Source organism: Pelodiscus sinensis, chromosome 4 (genome assembly GCF_052426305.1).
Source record: "Pelodiscus sinensis isolate ZL-2025 chromosome 4, ASM5242630v1, whole genome shotgun sequence".
NCBI classification, from domain to species: Eukaryota; Metazoa; Chordata; order Testudines; family Trionychidae; genus Pelodiscus; species Pelodiscus sinensis.
In genome coordinates this window covers 26,226,835-26,254,529 of record NC_143055.1, presented here as the reverse complement: position 1 = coordinate 26,254,529, position 27,695 = coordinate 26,226,835, and the positions used below count along the sequence as shown (strand labels likewise).

The 27,695-nt window shown below is 40.5% G+C and overlaps 1 protein-coding gene and 1 long non-coding RNA gene across 5 annotated transcripts in view; one reads left to right on the top strand and one right to left on the bottom strand.

Annotated features, from left to right (window-relative positions):
- SLC2A9 (solute carrier family 2 member 9) overlaps positions 1–9,066 on the top strand; it is a 178,318-nt gene extending 169,252 nt beyond the window's left edge. Inside the window, exon 11 of one of the 3 annotated variants that reach the window (XM_075930735.2) lies at positions 144–9,066. In XM_075930735.2, coding sequence (XP_075786850.2) covers positions 144–392 — 249 coding nt within the window. In that variant the 3' untranslated portion in view covers positions 393–9,066. The remainder of the gene's footprint in view (positions 1–143) is intronic. The other 2 variants (XM_006128181.5, XM_006128182.5) reach the window with 2 other exon arrangements.
- The window catches only part of LOC102454236 (uncharacterized), a 64,641-nt gene that overhangs the window by 22,678 nt on the left and 14,268 nt on the right, over positions 1–27,695 (bottom strand). The window contains exons 1-2 of one of the 2 annotated variants that reach the window (XR_016349394.1): positions 9,977–10,240; positions 98–218 (exon numbers count right to left, since the gene is read on the bottom strand). This is a non-coding gene — a long non-coding RNA (uncharacterized LOC102454236). Of the gene's footprint in view, positions 1–97; positions 219–9,976; positions 10,241–27,695 lie in introns of those variants that run through there. The other variant, XR_012904375.2, reaches the window with a different exon arrangement.

The window sequence follows — 27,695 nt, the reverse complement described above, 5'->3', positions numbered from 1 at the left end:
ATAAATGCAGTGCACGTGGGCTGCTGTTCTATAATGATTCATGTACTGTTTCTGTCAAACAAGTCTTAAACATTACTCTGATTCATAAGAGTCTTACCTCTCTAATATCTGAAACACTGGTTTGGTTTGTTTTCTATTCACAGAATGGACTGAAGACATTTTGCTTCCTGGTGTTTGCTGTCATCTGCCTTGCTGGAGCTACTTATCTGTTTTTAGTCCTGCCCGAAACAAAAAATAAGACCATTAATGAAATCAGCCAGGCATTTGCCAAAAGAACTTTAGAAGGACGGGAGATGAGCCAGTTTTCATCAGAAACAAAATCAAGTGAAGAACAAGAACATAACTTCCCTTCTACAGTGGACAATGGTGAAATTAAAAACAGAATAATATAACAATTCAGCATTCTTTGTAAGGGGAAAAAATACTCACATGCTCTTCTGGCTTCGAAAGCATGTGATAGTTCTAGCGGTTCAGCGTTTGTGTTATTAATACCTCTGTTTATGTGCTTTTTTTCAATTCAGAGGAATATGGGCATAGGGCAAATCAGTGTCAGCTGGGAAGGTTCTGGAGGGAAGCTGATATATGAAGGATCATGACATCTGATGGGAACAAGATCCCGAGTTTCCAGGAAACCTATGGAATCGATCATCAGGTGGCGGGAGGGGGATAGGATCAGGCATAGAGAAGGGAAGCTGGATTATCAATGGGAATTGGGTAGAGCGATCCTGTGCAAGGACTGGCTGATCAGTGTGCAGATAAACGTAGCAGCTACGTGCCCGCTGATACAAGTGGACCTATATGCCAGTGTCAGAGATTCTGAGTGTCTTGGTGGACATGAAGAGAAGAGGGGGAGAGGCAAGTTCTCTCATCTTTTCCCAATATGCTATTAAAGTTGCACATCAAAATGAAAGGGACACAATCATGGTATTTTTTACATCATTTTTTAAATTTTAGCTGCTGTTCCACCTTTCAAGAACCTCTCTCATTCCCACTGACTCCAGAAGATGGAAACAGCAATTTGTTTCCACTATTACTGACGCACATTCTCCCTCCAACCCACAAATACTGGCTATAGAGCTAGATTTCTGGCATTGGGTTTCTGTTTTTTAAAGCAAATAGCAGTGAAGCATTTCTTCTAAAAACAAAAATTTCATATATTCTGAATTAATAGGGTTATGAGAAAAATTAATGAAATATTGAGTTACCCAGACTTTAACTTTGACAATAGTAATACTTTTAAAAGCATGTTAGCCCTATTTTCAAAAGTGATTTAGGAGCTTAAGTCTTACTAAAGGCCTATGAGACTAATGCACTGAAGTGTCTAAGGACATGTCTTCACTGCCTAAGGACATGTTTTCACATGCTGCAACGGTTCATCTTCTGGCATTCGATTTAGCTAGTCAAATAAAGACCCACTAAATCAAATAGTGAGGACACCCCTGTTGATTAATTGCAAGGAGTAAGGAAAGTCAATGGGAGTGTTTTTCTCATCAACCTCCCACTGTGGGGATGGCGCCAAAACTCAGCTTAAAGTACATCAACTCCAGCTATGTTATTTATGTTGCTGGAATTGTGTATGTTAAGCCAACTTTCAGCTCTAGTGTAGACCTGCCCTGAGTCAGATTTCAAAATAGGGCATAGACCCTTAACTCTTATTGTGCTTTTAAAAATGTTATCCAATGTTCATTTAATTTCATGATAGAACAAGAGCAGGGATTTCTGGTCTGTGATGACAACAAGGAGTCCCGTTTGTGTGGCACCTGAAACAGATGCACTGATGAAGTTGCATGCAGCCCACAAAAGATTATGCACAAATAAATTAGTTAGCCTTTAAGGTGCCACAGGACTTCTCATTATTTTTGCTAAAATAGATTTAACACAGCTGTCCCTCTAATATTGATTTGTGATGTTTACTCTTCCTGAATCTTAGAGTTTTTAGGCAAGCTATGGCTCTCTTTCATATTTTTCAATTGTTTTCCTTGAATAACTGAAGTACCTAGTTATTATTGGGATAAGCACTTTTGAAATAAAATAACAAAGAGCATCATTTTATATAAAAATAACAAATCCAAAACACTTAGAGGTCCTGGGATAATTCCTGAGTGAGCATGTGCAATATTTTAGGGTGAGCTATGTTTTATAATAGTCCATTTTGCATAGTGCTAAAATTGTAAATTTGGCATGTGTATTTTATTATTTTTACAAAACTGTCTTCAAATGTTTTCTTCGGTAAGGATTTCTCAGGTTTTAACATAACGTGCTTTAAATCATAATCTACAATCAGAAAACCAAAAGATAATGCTGTATTGGTGTAGCCACTTCGGTTCCTGGATATTTGAGTGACTAGGTGAGTGACATAATGTCTTTTTTTGGACTAACTTCTGTTGCAGGGGCAGAGAGGCCAGCCTTCCTCCAGCTTGCACAGAGCTTGACTTCAGGTCTGGGAAATGTACTCAGAGGGCATGTCTACACTGCAGTTAGGCATATGCAGCTGGCCCATGGTAGCTGACTTAGGCTCAGACTATGGGGCTGGGTAATTGCAATCATAGAATCATAGAATTGGACAGGATCTTGAGAGGTCATAAAGTCCAGTCCCTTGCCTCACAACAGGACCAAGTCTGTGACATCTCTGACAGGTGTCTGTGTAACCCACACACCTAGAATCATAGAATCATAGGACTGGAAGGGACCTCGAGAGGTCATCAAGTCCAGCCCCCCAGCCTCAAGGCAGGACCAAGCTCCGTCTACACCATCCCTGACAGATGTCTATCTAACCTGTTCTTAAATATCTCCGGAAAGGGAGATTCCACCACCTCCCTTGGCAATTTATTCCAATATTTGACCACCCTGACAGTTAGGAATTTTTTCCTAATGTCCAATCTAAACCTCCCTTGCTGCACTTTAAGCCCATTACTCCTTGTCCTGTCCTCAGAAACCAAGAGGAACAAATTTCCTCCCTCCTTGTGACACCCTTTTAGATATTTGAAAACCGCTATCATGTCCCCCCTTAATCTTCTTTTTTCCAAACTAAACAAGCCCAGTTCATGAAGCCTGGCTTCATAGGTCATGTTCTCTAGACCTTTAATCATTCTTGTCGCTCTTCTCTGTACCCTTTCCAATTTCTCCACATCTTTCTTGAAATGTGGCGCCCAGAACTGGACACAGTACTCCAGCTGAGGCCTAACTAGTACAGAGTAGAGCGGCAGAATGACTTCACGAGTTTTGCTTACAACACACCTGTTGATACAACCTAGAATCATATTTGCTTTTTTTGCAACAGCATCACACTGTTGACTCATATTCAACTTGTGGTCCACTATGACCCCTAGATCCCTTTCCGCCATGCTCCTTCCTAGACAGTCACTTCCCATCTTGTATGTATGGAACTGATTGTTCCTTCCTAAGTGGAGCACTTTGCATTTCTCTTTATTAAACTTCATCCTGTTTACCTCTGACCATTTCTCTAACTTGCTAAGGTCATTTTGAATTATGTCCCTATCCTCCAAAGAAGTTGCAACCCCACCCAGTTTGGTATCATCTGCAAACTTAATAAGCGTACTCTCTATCCCAATATCTACATCTCTGATGAAGATATTGAACAGTACGGGTCCCAAAACAGACCCTTGCGGAACTCCACTTGTTATCCCTTTGCAGCAGGATTTAGCACCGTTAACAACAACTCTCTGACTACGGTTATCCAGCCAATTATGCACCCACCTTATCGTGGCCCTATCTAAGTTATATTTGCCTAGTTTATCAATAAGAATATCATGTGATACCGTATCAAATGCCTTACTAAAGTCTAGGTATATGACGTCCACCGCTTCTCCCTTATCCACAAGGCTCGTTATCCTATCAAAGAAAGCTATCAGATTAGTTTGGCATGACTTGTTCTTCACAAACCCATGCTGGCTATTCCCTATCACTTTATTACCTTCCAAGTGTTTGCATAGGATTTCCTTAATTACCTGCTCCATTATCTTCCCTGGGACAGACGTTAAACTGACCGGTCTGTAGTTTCCTGGGTTGTTCTTATTCCCCTTTTTATAGATGGGCACAATATTTGCCCTTTTCCAGTCTTCTGGAATCTCCCCTGTCTTCCATGATTTTTCCAAAGATCATAGCTAAAGGCTCAGATACCTTCTCTATCAGCTCCTTGAGTATCCTGGGATGCATTTCATCAGGACCTGGTGACTTGCTGACATCTAACTTTCCTAAGTGATTTTTAACTTGTTCTTTGTGTATCCTATCTTCTAAACTTACCCTCTCTCTGCTTGTATTCACTACGTTAGGCACACCTCCAGACTTCTCGGTGAAGACCGAAACAAAGAAGTCATTGAGCATCTCCGCCATTTCCAAGCTTCCTGTTACTGCTTCTCCCTCCTCACTGAGCAGTGGTCCTACCCTGTCCTTGGTCTTCCTCTTGCTTTTAATGTATTTATAAAAGGTCTTCTTGTTTCCCTTTATGCCTGTAGCTAGTTTGAGCTCATTTTGTGCCTTTGCCTTTCTAATCTTGCCCCTGCATTCCCATGTTGCTTGCCTATATTCATCCTTTGTTATTTGTCCTAGTTTCCATTTTTTATGAGACTCCTTTTTTATTTTGAGATCATGCAAGATCTCCTTGTTAAGCCAAGCTGGTCTTTTGCCATATTTTCTCTTTCCTACACAGCGGAATTGTTTGCTTTTGGGCCCTTAACAACGTCCCTTTGAAATACTTCCAACTCTCCTCAGTTGTTTTTCCCTTCAGTCTTGCTTCCCATGGGACCTTACCTACAAGTTCTCTGAGCTTATCAAAATCTGCCTTCCTGAAATCCATTACCTCAGTTGTGCTGGTCTCCCTTCTACCTTTCCTTAAGATCATGAACTCTATTATTTCATGATCACTGTTCAAGTTCTCAACTAGTTCCTCCCTATTTGTTAAAATCAAATCCAAAACAGCTTCTCCTCTGGTAGCTTTTTCAACCTTCTGAAACAGAAAGTTGTCTCCAATGCAGTCCAGAAACTTATTGGATAGGCTGTGCCCCGCTGTGTTAGTTTCCCAACATATGTCTGGATAGTTGAAGTCCCCCATCACCACCAAATCTTGGGCTTTGGATAGTTTTGTTAATTGTTTAAAATTTACCTAGTGTGGTTCATTGTCCCATGCAGTGGCACCTAGACCACAGCAACAGATACTGCATGGGCTGAGAGTCAACTGGCTTTTAGCTCAAAGGGTTCAAATCTGCCCAGTGGTGGTTACATCTGTCTAACCTGTTCTTAAATATCTCCAGTGATGGAGATTCCACAACCTCCCTAAGCAGTTTATTGCAGTGCTTAACCACCCTGACAATTAGGAAGAGTTTCCTAATGTCCAACCTAAACCTCCCTTGCTACAGTTGTAAGCCCATTGCTTGTCCTATCATCAGAGGCCAAGAAGAACAATTTTCTCTCTCCTCTTTTTAACACTATTTTAGGTACTTGAAAACTGCTATCATGTTACCTCTCAGTCTTCTCTTTTTCATACTAAACAAACCTAGTTCTTTCAGTCTTCCCTCATAGGTCATGTTTTCTAGACCTTTAACCATTTTTGTTGCTCCTCTCTGGATCCTCTCTAATTTCTCCACATCTTTCTCGAAATGTGGTGCCCAGAACTGGACAAAATTCTCCAGTTGAGGCTTAATCAGTACCAAGTAGAGCAGAAGAATTACCTCTCATGTCTTGCTCACAACACTCTTGTTAATGCATCCCAGAATTATGGGGGGGGGGGTTGTTTTGTTTTGTTTTTTTGCAACAGTGTCACACTTTTGATTCATATTTAGCTTGTGGTCCACTGAGTACTGTGATCTTTCTGCAGTACTCCTTCCTAAACAGTCACTTCCCATTCTGTATATTTGAAAATGATTGTGCATTGCATTTCTCCTTATTAATCTTCATCCTATTTACCATTTCTCCAGTTTGTCCAGATCATTTTGAATTATGACCCTATCCTCCAAAGCACTTGCAACCCCTCCCAGGTTGGTATAATCTGCAGAGTTAATAAGAGTACTCTCTATGCCAATCAGACCCAGCCAAAGCGCGTGCGGAGCCCAACGCAGCATGCTAAGCTGCACTGCCGTATGGCTTCCAGCCGTGTAGGTAGGGATGAGAGCTGGGCAGCACAGGGCCCTGAATGCATGGGGCCCAAGGTGACTGCCTCGCTTGCCTTGCCCAAAGGCTGGGTCTGATGCCAATATCTAAGATATTGAACAGAACTGGTCCCCAAACTGACCCCTGCAGAATCCCACTTGTTAGGCCCATGACTGTGGACCATTAATAACTACTCTCCGAGAACGGTTATCCAGTCAGTTGTACACCCACCTGTAGCCATTTGGGCTCATGCTGGAGACTGTCTCCAGGACTCTGTGAAGCAGAAGGGTCCCAGAGCTCAGACTGCAACCACAGCTCAAACATCCACTTCCCGGTTAAGCAACCTCTTAGCCCAAGTTCCCTGAGCCAGAGTCAGCTGCCACAAGCCAACTGCAGGTGTCAGTCACAGTTAAATACAAGGCAGAACACATTGTTTAGCATAAGTATTTAACATATATTTCAAGGAACTATTCTAAGTGAGGTGGCCAATAAGGGAAGGAAAAAACAATAATCTATAGTCCCCCCACCTCAACTTTTTCCTTCCCTACATCCTTCCCATCTCTCCATGTCCCATGACTGAAGAGGCGTTAACTTCAATAGATGTTGACTACTTGCACTAAACAATCTCTTCCCCCTTGTATTAGCTGTCATGCTGAGTACATTTCCCAGACTTGTAGAGCTCTGTGTAAACTAAACAATGTTTCTTATCAGTAGAGGTTGATCCATTAAAAGATATTACCTCACCCACCCTGTCTCTCTAATCTTACATTGTGATTGTATGTTCACATACCAGCTATGTATATTAACCATTACTAGAAAATTACCTGAGCGCACTTTTATTGATTGGTAATAGGAAAGGGTGAAGTTCTCCATACCAGATATTATTTCAATATATAATCTGGGTAATGCAGAGGAGAATCAGACTGTTTTTTAATACTAAATATAATAAGATTATGCCAGTGGACAGGGGTATATGTGGGGTGAGGGGAGGGACAATGCTTGATGTTAATGCCAGTCCCCTGCTAGTCTCCCTGGGCTGCATCACTTGGAGGCAGGGGCTTAGGGAAAAGACAGAGTAGAGGCAAGGCAGAGATCATGCAGGGGCAGAGCAGGGATGGGGAAGATGGTGGATAAGGGTTGGGCAGGCATGGGTGGGACCTGGGGCAGAGGGGGGATTGGTTAAGCCCTCCCCCAGGCTAGAGTTGGCAGGGGGAGGAGTCATGTGGGGGCAGTCACGTAACAGGTGCCCACCTCCTGTGTCCTTCCTCATCATTTGCCCTAGCAGTGGAGAATCATATGCTGAGATTAATCAAATCTTTAGGGAAAAAATACAGAGATGTTTTCTTCAAGAAAGTATTTGGAACTGCATAGCTCTTGTGCTTTGTCTCTCTATTTCCACAAAGGTTCAGAGCAGCTTGAAAGGGGAGCTGGTTTGGTCGGCGACAGCCTGCAGGTACCCTGACCTGCGGATAGAGACCCCTGGGAGTAACTGCTGTTTAGCTGCTTGTAGGGTTCTGGGGAACCCCTGGAGCAGCTGCTGCCATGCGTGGGGCCGGGAAATCTCAGGAACAGCTGCCACCATGTGTGGGAGTGGGGGGCAGGAAGAGAGCCCCACAAGCTGTCTGTGGGCAGCAGACCCAGGCAAGTGGGCTGGAAGAGGTCAATTCTCCAGGTTCTCCCGGGGCAGCTGCCAGGAGGGGAGCCCCAGGAGAGCCTGGATGCCTGATCTCCCCTGGTCTGGCAAATTCCCTTGTTCAGAACCACTCCCGTCCCAAGGGTGCCGGACAAGGGAGGTTCAACCTGTACTCCGATTGAGTCAGGGTGTCATAACTGAACTCTTCATAATAACTTAAAATTGATACTTTGTGCTGCTCATCCTCTAGCCACTTGGCATTAATCTCTGATAATGTTGGCATTTGTGTTGGCACCCCGATATCAGTTTTACTGAACTTCTGAAGTACGGTTTAACCCTTCTATAATGGCAAACATTTACTAACAGTCTCATTTTGAACCAAGTATGGTTTTGAACTGTTCTCAAAGTATTGCCTAGCAACATTTTTCCATTCTTAGTCTGCTATAACTAGCAATCAAAGGATGGGATGTAATATTCTTACAAGTTTTCCCTTACTCTTCTATTTGGGTCTATTAAACTGTCTATACTCAAACCTATACATTTGTCAATGAATGTTCTATTTGTGCCATAGTCTGTTTTGCTAAATTCTGAATTAAAAATGGGAAATGCTGAACTGTGTGTTTTTGTTTTAAAGGCAGTATTAAAAATGTGTGATCAGTAGAGCCTGTGTGGATACAAAATTGTGTATCTGCATCACATCTGTTTCCTCAGAAATGGGTCACAGATATCCACATTCATATCCGTGGATTTAAAGGGGATAGCTGCAAATTTGCAGGGTTTTAGATATAAAATTTGTATCCACATCCATATCTGCAAAAATGAGGTACGAATATAAAGTGGATAGACACAGATTTGCCGGGCTCTGCTGATCAGTGATTTCTGTATACAATGAGAGTCAGATAATGTATGAGAATGAAACTAGCAAGAGTCTGGCTCTATTTCACTGCTGGCAAATAATGTGAGATTATCCAAAGATGATAGAAAGTATCAGTACTCAGGTTTTGGTTGTGTAACCCACATGATGTTTTCATGTAATTAATCATTAAAATCTTCTATGTACAATCAGGCCTGGAGAGTCTAAGTTATTTTGCAAACTCCATATTGTTACAATATACTTCTCAAATCGAGATGATGGAGATTTCATTCATTTTAGTCTCAATAAGTGTTTTGATTAGAATTAAAGATATAAATCTATGTATAATGGAAGATAACTGTTCAGCAAGTAGGCATGCCACTCTGGTAAGTACAGCTTAGTGCTCTCCTCCCTCCCCCCTCACTGGAGTGAGAGGAATGGAGGTTCATCAGGCATAACAAGAAGGTCCAGCCCATGCAAATTCCTGCTTGGCTCTTGGCTGAAATCAGGAGCAGCTGAGTTAAATCAGAGCTCCTGAGATACAGATTCCAGCTCTTGGATTGGCAAGGACTGAACTGCAGCAGCAAATGCAAAACACAAAGATAAGCAGCCATGCTGTTTCCTTGGCTTACTCTTCCCTCTGACCAGCCAACCAAAAGCTACTTCTGCTGCTGTGTCCCCACTTCACCGCACCACTTGGAAAGGTAATTCATTCCTCCCCTTCCCCAGGCTGGCTACTCTTTGCTCTACCAACAATGCAGAGGTGTATTTGTCAGAGCCAATAGCAGGACTAGGAGCTACTGCAGCACTTTTTTCAAATTCACTGAAACAAGCAGGCTCAAGGAGTGTTGGGGAAGAAAGCTCTATACATGGATCAGAAGATGCTTGCTGCAGTATTTATCATGATCTGCCTTGTCATGGCTCCTTCCCCACTCTGGCATGATAAATGCAGAAGTGGGGGCCAGCAAGTGTACCCCAAAGCCTTATCTACCAGGCTTTGGTATAAAACTTCCCCCAAGATCTTAAAAACCTAGATCTTGGGAATAAAACTTCCGCTGCCACCACCCAAATGTTGCTAAAGAAACCAGGGGAAAGATCATTTGGGAAATCTTCCCCCTAAACAAAAATCAGGGCACACCATTAACCACTGCCAGGTTAATAAAAGAAAAGAAAGAACTTTTATTATTACAACAATATTCTGGTTGCAAGTATAATGACTAGAGAGAAAGGTAACAAAATATACTCATGGAGAAACTCCATGGGCCTAGAACTTAGTTACAAAGAAAAGCCAAAACATCTTTTAAGCAGTGCCAGATCTCAGATCTCATACCCAATCCATAACACAATAAAACCTAACGAAACTACCTAAACTTTACCCTACTTACAGAAAATGAAGAATGATGTCTTGGAGAGAGAGAGAGAGAGAGAGAGAGAGAGAGACATGCTTGTCCCTCTCTGTAGCTGCAGAGAACTCTCTGAGAGACAAAAAGGAGAAAAGAAAAAAACCCAAATTCCTTTGTCCCAGTTTGAAAAGTCCCACCTACATTCCTATTGGTCACTCCACCTGGCTAGGTGTAGTTAACCCCTTAATCCCCAGGCTGCTGGCTAACCCTCATAATCATGACATGCCTCATCCTCACATCTTGATGTTTTACAAAGGCTAGAAGAAGCAAGCCCCCTGTGACACCAGTAGGGATGCTCAGGCTACCCCATGCACATCCACATTAGCCCAGCTTTGAATGTTTCAGTGCTTCACTGTAAGAGCAGCAGAGCAACAGAATGACTACCTGTGATCTTCCCCTGCTGACAAGAAACCAACCTCAGGTGTCACCCAACAAACATTACTTAAAGGATGCTTAAAAACTTTCGCACTTTTCCAACTCTCCAATTTTGGGGGCGAATGGCAATGCCCCAGGATGGCCATCTATTCTTCCATTTAGTGCCACATGTTTGTCAGTCTTTCTTTCGACTATAATGGGCTTTGGATCAGGTTACCAAGTAAGACAATGTAGACTGTTACACACAAAGGCTGATGCCTCATCGGGGTTGCAGTTGCACTTTGCAATTCTTGGACTTTTTTCCAAAACACCTTTTGAGGAGCTGCTGGTCCTCTACATATGCAAATACAAACAAATGCTGCTTTAAGCAGCCAGCCATTTTATAACTGTGTCTGTTGGACTGTTATGTCCTTCTCTTTCAACTGGTAAGTAATCATACGGTCTCGCATGATATTCTTATTGATAAACTAGGCAAATATAACTTAGATAGGGCCACCATAAGGTGGGTGCATAATTGGTTGGATAACCATAGTCAGAGAGTTGTTGTTAACGGTGCTAAATCCTGCTGGAAAGGGATAACAAGTGGAGTTCCGCAAGGGTCTGTTTTGGGACCCATACTGTTCAATATCTTCATCAATGATTCACAACTTTGAATACGTCTGGGAATTTCATGGAGGTGATGTTTACTCTCAAATCTTTACAGCTTCACGTTAAGACCCTCCTTCCAATTCTTTGTATTTATTCATAGCTACTTGCATAAAGCATGCACATGAACCCAAGCCGAGATTTAGCTGACAATTTTATTGTTACAGATCTGTGCTGCTAACATCCACCATTTTATTATACTCTAGATCAGGCTTGGGCCAAATCCGACCTGCCAAGCCACCAGATCTGGCCTGTGGAGACAGTGAGAAGCCCCAGGTAGGCTCCCCAGCTTGCTCCGTAGCACTGTGCAGAAATGTAGCTGCAGGTAGGGTTGCCAGTTGTCCGATTTTGAACCAGACAATCCAGTATTTGAGCTTTCTGTTCTGGAAACAAATTGAGAAAATATAAATATCCGGCATTTTCTAAATAAGATGTAATATAGATTGTCATGTTATGTCAAGTGTGTCTGGTATTCTTGTTGAAACCATCTGGCAACCCTACTTGTAGGGCTCCATTTCTGTTTTAATACTGGAGAAGGGGGGAAGTTTTAGGGGGCGCCCTGCCCCCAGCACATCCCATTGGCCAGTTTGTCAGAAACCAGGCAATGGGTGCTGCTTGTTGGAGTAACAGACAGCCAAGAAGAACCATGTTCCTCCCCTCCTCCCCCCACTTAACATACCCAAACCCTCTGTCCCCCTCTTACACCCATACCCCCTCCCATATCTGGCACCCCAAACTCCTGCCCCAGATCACAATCCCCTCCTACCCTGGGTCACATCCCAAACCCCTGCACTCCAGTCCCCCGCTCTAGGTCACAACCGCCTGCTTCATCCCAACTCCCTTCCAGTCTCCCTCCTGCACCCCAGTCCCTTACCCCAAGCTCCCAACCTGCAGCCAACCTCCATCCCACACCCCACATCTCTTCTATTCATATCATGGAAGCGTGTGGCCCTCAATCAATCACTTTCCAAAATCTTGCAGTGTCATGTGTCTGCCCCCCTCCCCCCCCCAATCAAAAATTATTGCCCACCCCTGCTCTAGAATAGATAGTGGTTCTTTTTAAACCTATAGTCTAAGCTCATAATAATAAAAATTGTTTAAATACATAGATTGGGTTACTTTGGGGCTACTGCTTTTTTTTCTTTGTTTTTTTATGTTTTTGCTATGGACTATTGATTCAGTAGCAATCTGGCAATTCTATTTTTGCTAATTTCTAAATTATTACAAGGAAGGAAAGGTGGCCTTTTTAAGGCAACCAAAAATGGAGGCATCAAAAATTACTAGTCAGTCATTTTTGAAAAATTTTGCCTTAAGACCCTGATGCCTCTACCGGAGTTCAAGTGGTCAAAAATAAAAACAAATGTTTAAAATCCTTTGAGCAACTTGAATGTCACATGTAGTCTTCCTACTATTTTTCTGCTTTTATCCCTGAGGTGAAAAATGTGTGTATTTCCATTAATGGTCTGATTATGCAAAGTGCTAAGTTTTCCCTGGAAGGAACTTAAGAATTAAATAGCTGAGCTGCTAAAAATATGCAATTGTTCATTAAAGTCAGCCACTGTAGCAGACGACTGGAGGGTAGCAAATTAAATATTTTCTGTCTTATTCTTTATGTATCTTCACTTTGTTTGCTTTTTTGCCAGCTATGCCAGGTTGGGCAGTAGTTCCATTGACTTTCTCACCGTGATATCTTGGTCTTTTCTTTACAGGGTTAGTGTTAATTTAGATTGAACTCGGCACTGCTGAGAGTTGCACAATTTATTTAAAATATATTTGCCTGCATTTGTCAACCACTAATTTCATGTGGCCTCATCACACTCACTGACCTAATTTAATAAGTTTTTTTTCAAGTTCCTTACAGTCGTCTTTGGAAGATTTTTAACCACCTAATTGTTGTCCATTCCAGATAACTGATAAACCCATTAAAACACCTATCCAAAACCAGATTTTTGGGGCAAGCAACTTTACCATTTTGTCATTTGGAAAATTGTCAAAATATTCCTATTTATTATTTTCTATTTCCTAGCCAATTTTAATCCATACCAGCACTTTACCTCTCACCCCATGAACACTAGGGATGTAATAGTATAACTGTTTAAATGTTTAACCGATAATCATGAGCATGCAGGCTCCCACCAGCATGAAGCCAGGAGCCAGCTTAAAAACCAGCTTCCAGAAATCACTAGCTCTCAGGGAGTCAGCTGCCACCCTACAGTGCAAGATCTGCAGTATAAAATATACCCACAGTACAGCTGTCTCCTTGAGAGTTGGACTGGCAGCTGGGGGCTGGCTCCCAGCACGTACTGGCTGCCAGCTCTGCTCCCAGGGAGCTTACTTCAATGTAAGATTTATACTGAAGAGCCTATAGCATGCAACTCTGTAACCGCTGAGATTTTCAGTAGATAGGAAGCAGTTAATTACGTAACTGTGTAACATCCCTAATGAACACTTAAGTTTCCTAATAGCTTCTTTTGAGGGGCCTTTGTTAAATAATTTTTGACCATCTTAAAGTGTGTTAACTGGTTCTTCTTCACTTGATCTTTTACTGACATGTTCTAAGAATTCCATTGTTTGGCCATAAATTTCCTTTGCAAAAGCCCTACTAATTTCTCCTTCTCCGATTAAAAATAATCTATTTTAAAATTCTATTTAATTATAATGTCAACTAATTATCTTACCACCAAATTAAAGCTCATTTCTCTAGTTCTATGGATCATGCCCCAGGAACCTCTTGTAAGGATAAGTACTTATGATGGTATAAAAACTAACTATAGGAACATGGCAGGTCACAGACTATAAGAATACGAATAAAAGAGAAGGGGAGGATTTGAAGACAGTTAATGAAAATTATTAGATTTCTGTAGGGAGGGAGAGAGAGAGAGAGATGACTAATAAGAAACATCAGAGATTAATACAAATAAACAGAGGTCAGCTAGGTGCTCCTCTTAACCCTTTTCTCACACCACATGAATAAGGCAATGAACTGAAGGCGACAAATTTAACTAATGAATAATTAACTTGTGGAACTAATTGCCACGAGATAACATTGAGGTCCAGGCTTAGTAGAATTTAGAGGAAAGATCAGAGGTTTATAGCAATAAGGACTACATTCACAAGTACATTAGCTAAGGTGAAACATTGGAAGGATACAGTTAATATTAATTAAATTAAGTAGTATCTAGGACAGTTCCAGATTGCTTTGCAATGCTGAATTCACTTAATATAAAGTAAGACTTTTTTTTTTCCATTGCCTATTTGTAATTCCTGATTTTTCAAACTGAGAAGATGGGTAATAATGGAGAAATGATCATGTTGGAATGCAGAATTGTTAGCAATTCCAGGCCATCCTTTACAGTTAGAAGAGATGTAAAACTGCAATAGCCTGGATATTTTAAATATCATTATGCCACTTAGATTGTTTTGGAGGGAGGTTACATAAGAGATTTAATTAAAAGGCAGATTAGATATCTTCCTATGAATTAGCAATGTTGGCAATATTCCCTTTTGTGCATAATGTTAGTCTATAGGTCTCATACATTCATTCACAGGCATTTGAGCTTCAGGAGTTGGATGTGGCTGATAGTCCTAGATAAAAGTCTAGAACTGAATTCTGTGAAAGTCTCCCAGTCTATTTCAAATACATGAGGAATTACTATAGAAATTAAAGGCATATAATTCTGTGTTATTTTGGAGTTACAGGCTATAGATCTTGGCAAGGATTTGCTATCAAATATTGTACTACTTCTTTGAGATAGCAGACAAGTTCATCTCTGGTATAACTCCAATTATTGCAACAGAAAACTGTCACCAACGGCAACAAGTCATGTCAGTATTCCTCATTAGCAATGAAACAGACAAGGATGGCCAGGATGTGGCCACCAGTGAGAAGTGGTTCAGGAGGAATTCCATACAGCTAACTGATATCAGGTCTTCAACACTAGAAAGAGTGGAAGGTACCTCTCAAGGCCTAGCTGATGCACGAAAACAGATCTTCAGGGCACACCTGTGGATGGCAGTTCAGCCCAATCTGCAAGAAAAGAAACAAGCTTGTCCACCAAGCACTCAAGGGAGACAGACAGCCCATGCTGGGGATTCAATAATCAGAAGAATCAAAAAAATCATTCTGCAAGAGACCAACCAGGGCTGCTGAAAGGGTAGTAAAGGGGGCAATTGCCCAGGGGTCCAGGTGATTTTAAAGGGCCCAGGTCTCCCACAACTACCGCTGTGGTAGCAGCAGCTGAGAGCTCCCTGACACTTCCTTTACAATCACATTAGCAGATTAGTGTGGCATGGCAGCAGCTTCAGGGTGGAAGCCCTGGGGCTTCCTACTGCTTTTAAATCATGGCAATTTAATCGCAGGCCAGGCCAGCAGCAGCATGATGCTGACAGAGCTGCTGACAAGGGTAGAGGGGCAGCTGCCCAGGGCCCTTTAAATCACCTCTGCAGAGCCCTAGATGCACAGGTCAGGCAGTGATAAAGGGCTGGCTGGGGGAGGCTAGCTCACAGCTGGGCAAGATGTGGCCCAGGAGCTGAATCTGATCCAGCTCGCTGACTGCATCTGGCCACTTTCTATGTATAGAATTTCAATAAACTGCAGCAAGGGAGGTTTATAACTTCCTGTCAGGGTAGTCAAACACTGGAATAAATTGCCCAGGGAGGTTGTGGAATCGCCATCTCTGGAGATATTTAAGAGTTGGTTAGATAAATGTCTATCCGGGATGGTCTAGACCAGCGTTTCCCAAACTATGGGCCATGGCCCGGTACCAGGCTGCAGCAAAAATATCCCAGGCCTCAGTGTGGCTGCCGGAGTGTTCTGGGCTCCAAGCATGCCCGTGCGGCACCACGTCCCGGAGCCCTGTCCCGGAGGATACGGCCGGGAGTTCTGGGCTCCCGGACTGCCAATTCAGCACCACGTCCCCAAGCCCTGTCCTGGGCTGAACGGAGGATGCAGCCAGGGTTGCTGGATGGCGGTGGTCTCCGTGGGTGAGTAGCAGACTACTTCTTATGGGATTTCAGTGGCTGTCTGGGGGTGGGGCTTTCTGGGGCAGCACAGTGCTTTGGCAGTGCCAAGGAGGGCAGGCCACCTGGCAAGGGCAGGGAAAGGGCTTCATCTCCCCAGAAGCATGTGTATTTTTCATGCAGCCAAGCCTGTGTCATTGGTTTACCTGTCACATGATACGGCAGCCTCAGCTTGTTTCTGCACAGTGGGACAACGTGCACGTCCTCTTAGGTTAACTGCTTAAGCTTTCTTCATTTATTTTCAATAACATACCCTCTCATTTTCATCTTCAATATGGATACATGGCTGAAGAATGTGACTGAAAATACAACTAAAAAATGTTTGAATGATGTGCAGCCTAGTACCAGTGAGAATAAGAAGATAAAAACTCCTTGGACCCACAATTATTCTGATGAGTATTTGAAATTTGGTTTTATAAGCGTTGGTAGTGATAACCACTTGCCATTATGCTTAATCTGCGTGTCAGAACTATCCAACGAGTGCATGAAACCATCAAAACTGAAACGCCATTTGGAATGCAAGCATCCAGAATATGCGAGTAAGCCCATAGATTTTTTCATAAATAAGAGAAATGAATTAGCTTTTGCTAAAAAAAAGCGCACTTTCAATGGGCTCTTCAAATGAAAACTTTGTGCTGGCTTCATATGAAGTTTCAAAACTAATAGCCAAGACAGGTTACCCGTATACTGTTGGTGAAAGGTTAATACTCCCTGCATTGAATATTATTACATCCCATATTTATGGAGGAAAAAAGGGAAATCAGTTGGGTTCTCTGTCTTTATCCAACAATACAGTGAAATGTAGAATTGAAGAAATGGTGAAATATATTGAAGAAACGCTCATTCATCGACTACAGGATAGTCAGTGTTTTGCATTACAAGTGGATGAAAGCACTGATATAGCTAACGCTGCCAATTTGATGTGTTTTGTTAGATATGATTATGAAAGCTCCATTCAAGAAGATCTCTTATTTTGTAAACCACTTCCAACAAGAACAACAGCTGCTGAATTTTTTAAGCTAATCAATGATTTAATTATTCAAAGCGATATTGACTGGAAAAAGTGTGTGGGACCGAGCAGTGATAGGGCTCAAGCAATGGCAGGGTCTCGCACTGAGCTTGTCCCGCGGATTCGAACTGTAGCACCTGACTGTGTATGGGTGCACTGCAGTATTCACAGAGAGGCACTAGCTGTGAAAACTATGCCATCACTTTTGAGTTCCACTCTTCAATATTGTGTGAAGTTTATAAATTATATGAAATCTTGTCCTTTGAATTCCAGAATCTTTACTGCTTTGTGCAACGAATTAGGAAGTGAACATGAGCATCTCTTACTACACTGTGAGGTTCAATGGCTGTCGAAAGGAAACATTTTGAAACGACTCTTTGAAATGAAGGATGAAGTTTTATTGTTCTTGAAGTGACACCCTCCATCGGCAAAAGATGTTATATTTACATTTAAAGACAAGTTTCATGAATTTGATTGGTCAACAATGGTGGCTTACTTATGTGACATTTTGTCTTTTAAATTATTTAAGTTTGAATTTACAAGGCATTAAAATTAATATTTCCAAAGTTCATGAAAAAGTTGAGGCAACAATTAAAAAACTTCGTTTATGGGCACAGCAAGTTAACAAGAGAAACTTTAAGTCTTTTTATACTTTAACTGAATTACAAGAAAAATATGCTGAAACCAATATCTCAGATGCGATTTCTACAGCAATCCAAGAACACCTCTTGGGGCTAACATCAAGTTTAAATGAATATTTTCCTCCAATTGACGCCAGTAAAATGTGGATTAAGAACCTGTTTATTGTTGACACCAAAAATGAAGAAATACTACAATTGAGTGTATCAGAAGTGGATTCATTAATTGAACTGTCCTGTGACTCTGCCTTAAAAGAGAACTTTGATTAACTATCCTTGATTGATTTTTGGTTGAGCTGTAGAAATGAATATTCACATTTATCTGAGAAAGCAGTCAAATTCTTAATGCCTTTCATCACGACATAAGTGTGAAACTAGTTTCTCATCTTTGGTTTTCTTCAAAAATAAATATAAAAATAGAATGTTGAACCAGATTTGAGGATAAAACTTTCTTCTTTTGCTCCTGCCATAAAGTTGCTATGTGATGCAAAACAACATCACCCTTCCCATTAGTTCTATTTTTAGTTATTTAAAAGTTATCAAGTGCACACAAATGACTTGTATTCAACTCATTCAATTATAAATAAATAAATAAATTCTACTGGTTAAATTGTAATTAAGATTTATGTTATCATAGAATCATAGAATAATAGGACTGGAAGGGACCTCGAGAGGTCATCGAGTCCAGCCCCCCGCCCTCAAGGGAGGATCAAGCTCCGTCTACACCATCCCTGACAGATGTCTATCTAACCTGTTCTTAAATATCTCCAGAGAGGGAGATTCCACCACCTCCCTTGGCAATTTATTCCAATATTTGACCACCCTGACAGTTAGGAATTTTTTCCTAATGTCCAATCTAAACCTCCCCTGCTGCACTTTAAGCCCATTACTCCTTGTCCTGTCCTCAGAAACCAAGAGGAACAAATTTTCGCCTTCCTCCTTGTGACACCCTTTTAGATATTTGAAAACCGCTATCATGTCCCCCCTTAATCTTCTTTTTTCCAAACTAAACAAGCCCAGTTCATGAAGCCTGGCTTCATAGGTCATGTTCTCTAGACCTTTAATCATTCTTGTCGCTCTTCTCTGTACCCTTTCCAATTTCTCCACATCTTTCTTGAAATGTGGCGCCCAGAACTGGACACAGTACTCCAGCTGAGGCCTAACTAGTGCAGAGAAGAGCGGCAGAATGACTTCACGAGTTTTGCTTACAACACACCTGTTGATACAACCTAGAATCATATTTGCTTTTTTTGCAACAGCATCACACTGTTGGCTCATATTCAACTTGTGGTCCACTATGACCCCTAAATCCCTTTCCGCCATGCTCCTTCCTAGACAGTCGCTTCCCATCTTGTATGTATGGAACTGATTGTTCCTTCCTAAGTGGAGCACTTTGCATTTCTCTTTATTAAACCTCATCCTGTTTACCTCTGACCATTTCTCTAATTTGCTAAGGTCATTTTGAATTATGTCCCTATCCTCCAAACAGTTATATACTGTTATTATTGTGAATAAATAATGCACAGTGAAAATGTATTCATTTTTTCTTAATCTGCATTTATATTTTTGGAATGCAAGACACAGTACTAAAAAAATGGGTTCCAACTAAAGTAAAAAGTTTGGGAAACCCTGCTCTAGCCAGCTTTCTATCCATCTTACAGTCCGCTTATCCAATCAATATTCCCTTAACTTTCTGGAAAGAATATTGTGGATGACCGTATCAAAAGTTTTTCTAAGGCTGGCACTGACGGCTTTGGGAGGACCAGAAATGTATTTATTTACATAGTCATCATTTGCTTAATTAACATGCAAATATGCAAATGAATGTTACCGGTCCTCCAAAAGCTCGTGAATGGATTTATTGGTCCCCATCTCAAAAAGTTTGGGAACCCCTGGTCTAGACAGTACTGGGTCCTGCCATGAGGGCAGGGGATTGGACTCGATCTCTCAAGGTCCCTTCCAGTCCTAGTATTCTAAGATTCTATGCATTTCCAGAGGGTGGCTCAGATAGCAGGATGCTAATTAAATGGCTCATGGCTCCCCATCACGGTGCTAACCAGCAGGGGCCAGAGTCATGAGCCCTTTAAATAGCCACAGCAACCCTGGATGGCTACAAAGCAATGTGGTAGCAGTGGAGCCGGGAGCTCTTTGCTGGGTTTTTATTCAAAGCCTCCAGCTTCAGACAACTCTGGGGGAGCTTAGTCCCCCTGCCCCTTCCAGGGCTGGAACTGGCCAGTGACCACATATAGAAATTCATTAAATGGCCCCCTGCGCAAAAATTATGGCCCACCCCTGGGCTAGCCTCAAACCTGCCCATCCTGCACAAGGCCCCACCCCTTGCAGGGGATCTAGAGCCTGCCCCCACAGTGCCCAGGGGCCTGGCAATTCTGTCGGCAGTCCTGCGCCAATACAACAATATGTTGCCTTCCTGTAGCCAAGACAAAGATCAAAAAGGTTTCTGAAACTGATCAGCAAAGATCCCTTAGTGATGATTGATATCAGCAGTAATGACACTGGATCATAGGATCTCTCTCAGATAACTTCTGGGAAGCTGACAGCATGCTGAAGAGGGAGAGTGACATCCTTCCAATCCCACAAGCAAAAGAAAAGAGAAGGAGAATAGTCCGTAAGTAAACTGCTGGCTGGTAAGTGGTGCAGGTTTTGTGGAACATTCCTTATAGAAGGTGGGCCAAAGGGGGGCTGTATAGTTTGGCTATAGTAGACTAATTAATCAAGAAAACATGAAACAAATAAAATAGGAGGGTACACAAATATTGCAAATAAAATTAATCAAGGAACTAAAAAACAGGAGGAGAAGAGATTTTTAACAGCCTATGCACCAATGTTGCTAAACAATGGATTGGAAAACTGATAAGGAGATTCATTTGACTGGAATGTTAAAAATCAATTATTATAACCTTTATAGCAAGGAGTGTATGTTCAAAAGAGGGAGGGCGCTCAATATAAAAAAATGACATTGCCTGACAGTCACTGATAACTTGAAAGAAAATGATATTGAACATAAGGATAAATCAATGGCTAGCAGAGTCACACCATTTTAAGTATATTACAGACAAAAAGAACCCTCACAATAATAGTGGTCCCATATAAGGTGGAAATTGTAGAATTATCAAGAATAGTCCCAAAGAGAGAGAATAAATATGTCTGTTCTGTATGGAGGGAGAGATTATGTTATCTCATATGATAACACAAAAAATGATTTGGGAACATAGAATAGCTTCCATATGAGAAGAGATTAACAAGACTGGAGTGTCTCAGCTTGGAACAGAGATGACAAGAGGTGGGGTATGAGTGAGGTCGATAAAATCATGTTTGGTGTAGGGAAAGTAAATAATGAAAGGTTATTTACTCCTAACACAAGAGCTAAGAGTCACCAAATGAAATCAATAGGCAGCAGGTTTAAATAAAAGGAAGTATTTCTTCACACAGTGCATTGTCAAACTGTAGAACTCTTTGCCTGACGATTTGACTTGCCAACACTATAACAAGATTAAAAAAAGAGCTACATAAATTCATGGAGGTTAGGTCCATCAATGACTATTAGACAAGATGGGCAGGAATGGCATCCCTAGCCTCCATTTCCCAAAAGTGGGAAATAGGCGACAAGGGAGGGATCATTTGATTACCTGTTATGTTTATTCCCTTGGAAGCACCTGGCATTGCCCTCTGCCAGAAGACCAGATAGTAGGCTAGATGGACCTATAGTCTCACCCAGTGTTGTCATTCTTATGCAATTCTCCATTCCACATCTCAGGAGAGTGTTAAATAGCAGCTTCTAAAGTTAGACAGACATTTTTAAATCAGAAAGTCCCGATAACTTGCATACACAAGTTTTAAGAGTTAGCTGAAGAACTCACTTGCCCATTAATACTGATTTTCAATAAGTCTTAGTACTCTGGAGAAGTTCCTGAGGAGTGGAAGAAAGCTAATTTTGTGAGAATATGTATACAGGATAAACAAGATTATCCAGATAATTACAGACTTGTCAGACAAGATAATGGAGTGGCTGATATGGGACTTGATTAAACAAAATTAAAGGATGATATTGCAATAATACCAATCAACAAGGGTTTATGAAAGATAGGTTATGTCAAACTAACAATATATTTTATTAGATTACAAGCTTGGTTGGTAAAGATAATATTGTTGATATAATAAAATTCTGTAAAACATTTTAATTGGTACCACATGCCATTTTCATTAATAAACTAGAATGATAGAAAATCAACACGGCATGCAATAAATGGATTAAAAGCTGACTGAATGATATGTTATAATACTTAGTCCCATGATGAGTGCAGGAGACAGGACTAAATGACCTCCAGAGATCCTTTCCCATCCTACAACTCTATGTAATTGTAAATGGGAAATTCTTATCAAGCAGCTGGGTTTCTAGAGGGGTCCCTCAGGGACAGGTTCTTGACCCTATGCTATTTAACATTAACAAAGACCTGGAAGAAAATGCAAAAGTTATAATTGATAAAGTTTGCAGATGACACAAAAATTAAGGGGGAAATGTAAATAACAAAGAGGACAGGTCATTGATACAGAGAGAGGTCTCCATATTATTGTTAGTTTTCTCAACAAAAAAAAAACCCCAACTTTATCTTCACTCATGTAGTTCAAAGAGATTGGGCCTTACCTCATCAATGACGTTTTCTGGCAATGTATCTGTCACAAACAATGTTATAAATAGCTAAAGCCTGTCCTAAGCAGCCATACTTTATTATGTAGCCCAGACAGCAGGAAAATAATCAAAGATTTACTAACATAATTCCATTCATCTGAAGAAGTGGGTTGTGCCCGCGAATGTTCATGATACCATCTACATGTTTTGTTAGTCTCCAAGGTACTATAGGATATTCACTGTTTTTTAAGTTTTAACATTTTAAAGGCACCAGTGGAAAGGTAGGAATATGTGAGTGTTGAATATAGACTGCTTCCCAATGCATTTTACATGTCTTTTGTCTGTTGGCTAAACTCAATATGGGAGTTCAGCCTGAGCAATCCGCTGTCATCTCATGACCCCCCCCCCCCCCACTGTGTGTCCACCTATGCGTGCACACACATACGCACCTAATGTGTCCTAAACTGTCATTCAAAACAGTGGGAGTGCTGTGGAATGTGATATTTAAGTACAGTTCTATCCTAATAGGCTAAACTGTCAAAATGGCTGTGGGGTCTCAGAGTTATTCTTGGCCTGCAGTCATATGAATGAAGAATCAGGCCTGATAGTTATGTAACTGCCAGCACTACATGCACATTCAGGGCTCTGGTAATAAAGCTGGTCTATCTCATCTCATGCATCACCAATAAAAAGTCTCTTCAGGCCAAATCGGACCTCTCAGTTAGGCTTTGTCTACATTGGCAATCAAGCGGCAAAGCTTTTGTCGTTCACGGGTTCATAAAAAAATAACATGAATGACAAAAGCTTTTCCTCAGCCCGTTCTAGTGTTAACAGTGCTTTCCTGCTGACAAAGCAAACACTGCTCATGGGGGGAGGGGAGGGTAGAAGTTTTTTGTCTGAAAAAATGCAGACAAACAGTGTTTACACTGTCCAACTTTTAGCAACACAAACACTATGCATAATTTCATGCAAATTTTGAATATGCAATTGCATTCTACATTTTTAACTGTGGCCTTCAGTGTTCAAAGTAATGCCAACTTCTAAAGCCTTAAAGTCAATAAGCTATAACTTCATTTGTGTATTTGATTAGAAATTGTAAGTTAAGTTAACAAGCCAACACACTTTCTTTATTCCACCTCATCTTTATTGAAATTAAATTATATACATGGATGTAAAGAAATGTGTGGTTTTTTTCCTCATTTGATTCCTTCCCGTGAAATATAAATATGATGATCCCTGGATGAAGAAAAGGAGTTCAATCATTTCTTAGTGGTTATACCTCAATTCTGAATTATTGAAGCAAAAGAATATGTAATCAGCCTCAATCCACTTGCATAACACTCTCTGTATAGTGCTCTCTGCAAGAGCAGTTTGCATAAATCAAGGACCATATAGCAAAAGGCCCAAAATTCTGGATTATATGTCCAGACGGAAGAATAGTTATTCTAAACTTCAAATTTAGAACACCATAAGAAAAAGCCAGGGGAAAAAATTCCAGATGAGTTATTTTATTTTATCTGCTCATACATCCTCTAGATTATTGTATATAAAACATATTCAAAATATTCTCATAGAACTTCACAAGCAGTGTTGAATGGCTCATGAATTTTATGGTTTCTTCAGTATTTAAATTGGCATCGTTCTTTCTGCAGAACATCTTATTTATTGACAGTGGAATGGAAAGGAGTTCTCATTTATTAAATTCTACATCTCCTTTTATACACTAACAAGACAAGAAGGAGGATCCTAGGGACAATCTGGTGTTCGGGTGGCTATTTTGTGGCCGACCACCAGGTTTCCAGCTACATAACTGGATGGCTTAGACACGGTAGCAGGATTTGTAAACTAGTCTTCCAAAACTAAAGCCTTTCACTTTTAGGTTGGAATCTACTTCCAGGTTTATAAGGACCAAAAGTCATCGTTATTTGGTGGCCAGTCAGTAGCCTATGAGTTGATGTTTAACTGCCTCCATTACTTCAAAGACAGTCTTAAGAACACCATTAACAAGAACTAGCATAGAAGGTAATGTGTATTATTCAAGCCTACATCTAAGGCCCATTTCAGCACATGAGAGAAGTTTAACCTACTGTGAAGAATAATGCATTTTTATATCCCTTTCACCTTGAGGGTGACATCTTAAACTGTGGTATCTTAAACTTTATATTATGCTTTGGTTCTTTAAAAGTTGACATTTTAAAATGGGGTTGATGGGTTAAGTGGCACAATGATTCTCACTATAATTTTACCTTTTAAGAACTTCGTTTCATTCCTGGGTTTATTCTGGTCTCAATGTTTATCCCTGTAATTAGAACCATTTAATGATATCAAATGATGAGCTGACTAACAAAGAGTAGATAGATTATCAGAGTTTCAGGAAATGCTGGCTGTATTTAAAGAAGAACTTTGTGGTATATTTTAAAAAGCATTTTTGCATAATGAATTGTTCATATACTATAAAGCTTGATCATCTAGCCCAGAGTTTCCCCAACATATCGGTCAGGACCCAAATATGGGTCACCATTACATTTCATAAGGGTTGCCAAATGTCTCCCTAGGTGTCTCTGCCTCCCTTCCTCCCCCCATTTTTGAATTGCCCTGGGTCATCAAGTCTTACTGAATTGTCAAAATGAGTCCCCATCTAGAAAAGGTTGGGAACCGCTTGCCTAGCCTAACAAGCTATACGACACAGGACTTAACTCAATTAATTTGTGTTTGCATATTTCTAATCTAAACTTGATTTTTAGATTGCTAGTGATGGACAGCAACTGTTGAAATTCTTGATAAGGCCCTGCACAGATTGTCAGAAGGTCTTGGTTCTGTTACTGGCTTTGCCACTAACTAATGTGTGATCTTGCACAAGTCACTTCCTCTCCCTGTTTTAGTTTCCCAGTCTATAACATGAGGACAGTGCAGTGCACAGAGTTATATTTTCTGAGTAAATCTGAACACTGAATAGAATGCCATGATAAAATCAACTCTGTAGCAATCCAACTATGAACAGTCAGGGTTCCTGGAATTTCTGCAGCAAGCAGTTGGAATGTAATAATATTTTCTATGTTCCCTTGAAATGACCCAAAATCTCAATGATCCTGACTAGAAGAGGGAGAAAAAAAAACTTAAACACACACCAGCTACATACCAGACACATTTCTTTCTCCAGAAGGAACAGCCTGCATTCCAGCTCCCTCAGTCTCTTATCCCTTCTCCAACACTAATCAAGACTGTTAGGTGCAGTTTTATCTGTGGACAGAACTGAGTAGAAAATGCCTGCATTTGTAGGGACTTGGTCCATAGACAACACCAATTTTTGAATAATCTAGTTATTTCTGTCTGCTACAAGAGGATGCAGTGTGTCTCGAGTGAATAATGATAATCTTTACATTGGCTTTAAAACTTATTTTAACCTGAAACTTGCATTACAAAATAAGTGATTAAAAACACAAACTGTTCACATTTGCTTATATATTGTGATGCACAAAGTTTGGATAATTGGACTGAAGCTTGTTCATTTCACTTGTTCATATCACAACTGTGTTACTGACCTCAGTGCAGGGGGGAGCCAATAGAAATCAATGCATACAAGTTCAGGGCCTTAATTAGCTTCTATAAAAGCTAAACATTGATTTGGAAACTCCAATAATAATTATATATGAAATCTACAGCACTTCAATTAAAGGGAAAATTTTACACCACTATTAAACAATGTGGCAAAAAAAAATGCTACTGAATAACTGCATGTCCTTAGCTAACTAGTAGTGGCAGAAACAATCCAGGCTGGTTTTCTAGAATGGATATCTGCAATTCCTTTCAAATCCTTGATACAGCCTAGACCACACAGTGCTAGTTATTAGGGCAATTTGGTAAAACGAATGCATGAAATATCTCTCTCGAACATTGTGAATTATGAATGCATCATACTGTGTACTGGTTATTTGAGAGACACAAATTGAATCTTCCTAAATAAGCTATGGTAGCATAGATTAAAGTAACAAAAAGCACAATCAAAACAATATACTTTGGGCACTGTTGTATACAATGTATATATTGCAAATTCTAACTTTTGTGTCATGATAAGCATATGCTTCATGTTTGCAGAATGTATTTTCACTTGCTAAGGTTGTCCCTTTCACTGAGGAAGCTTACAGCTACTTCTAACAACTCAGTGATGTTTACTCAATATTTATGCATTAAAAGTGCTGTTAATTTGACAAATTACAGAATCTTTTCAATAATGTTTTACATAGATTTTATTATTAATGTATATACATGGATAGAAACCCCTACTGCATTTTAAAGCAATTGGAGTGTTGCATGACATAAAAACAAACAACCTACTTTCAGTGGCCAATGCTCCCATTACTGAAAGTACACTACGTCTACATTGGCAAGATTTTGCGCAAAAGCAATTGCTTTTGCCCAAAAACTTGCTGCCTGTCTACACTGGCCGCGAGTTCTTCCTCAAGAATACTGACGTTATAATGTAAGAAATCAGTGCTTCTTGCGCAAGAACTATGATGCTCCCGCTCAGGAATAAGCCCTCTTGCGCAAGTGTTCTTGCGCAAGAGGCCAGTGTAGACAGGCAACATGAATTTTTCACAAGAGAGCATCTACACTGGCACGGATGCTTTTGCACAAAAGCACATGCCAGTGTAGACGCTCTCTTGAGCAAATACTTTAACGCAAAAACTCTTGCGTTAAAAGTATTTGCGCAAAATCTTGCCAATGTAGACGTAGCCTAAGTTCCGGATACACTTTCACCTATAACACACTTAAACACCTTTTCCTTACAGGATTTGTTTTCCTTCTTCCTCCATTATTCTTATTCCTATTCCCCATTGCCAGCCGTTGCTGTTAGTATTTTTATTATATTCCAGCTGTATCTTAAAGGCCTCAACCTAAGATTACTTTAAATTCACATTCAACTATTCAATACTTCTTTAATAAGATCCTTTCTACCTAACAAATTAGCATGATGTAGATGATGTAACATAAGATACAAATTGAACCTATACATCCTCTATATTCTGATGTTGCCTCCTTTCTAAGAAATATCATAATTGCTGGAGCCACTGTTTTTAATCACATTCATTCAAAGAAAATCAGTTTGCATAGTTGAGAAATGGGTATAATTTCCACCAAGGCTGAAAAGATGCTTGGATACTTAAGACCAAAGCAGACTCTGAAGCGCTTCAAAAAGACCTCACCAAATTAAATGATTCGGCAACAAAATAGAAAATGAAATTTAATGTTGATAAATGTAAAGTAATGCACATTGGAAAAAATAATCCCAACAACCTGATGGGGTCTACTTTAGCTACAACTATTCAAGAGAGATCTTGGAGTCATTGTGGATAGTTTCCTGAAAAC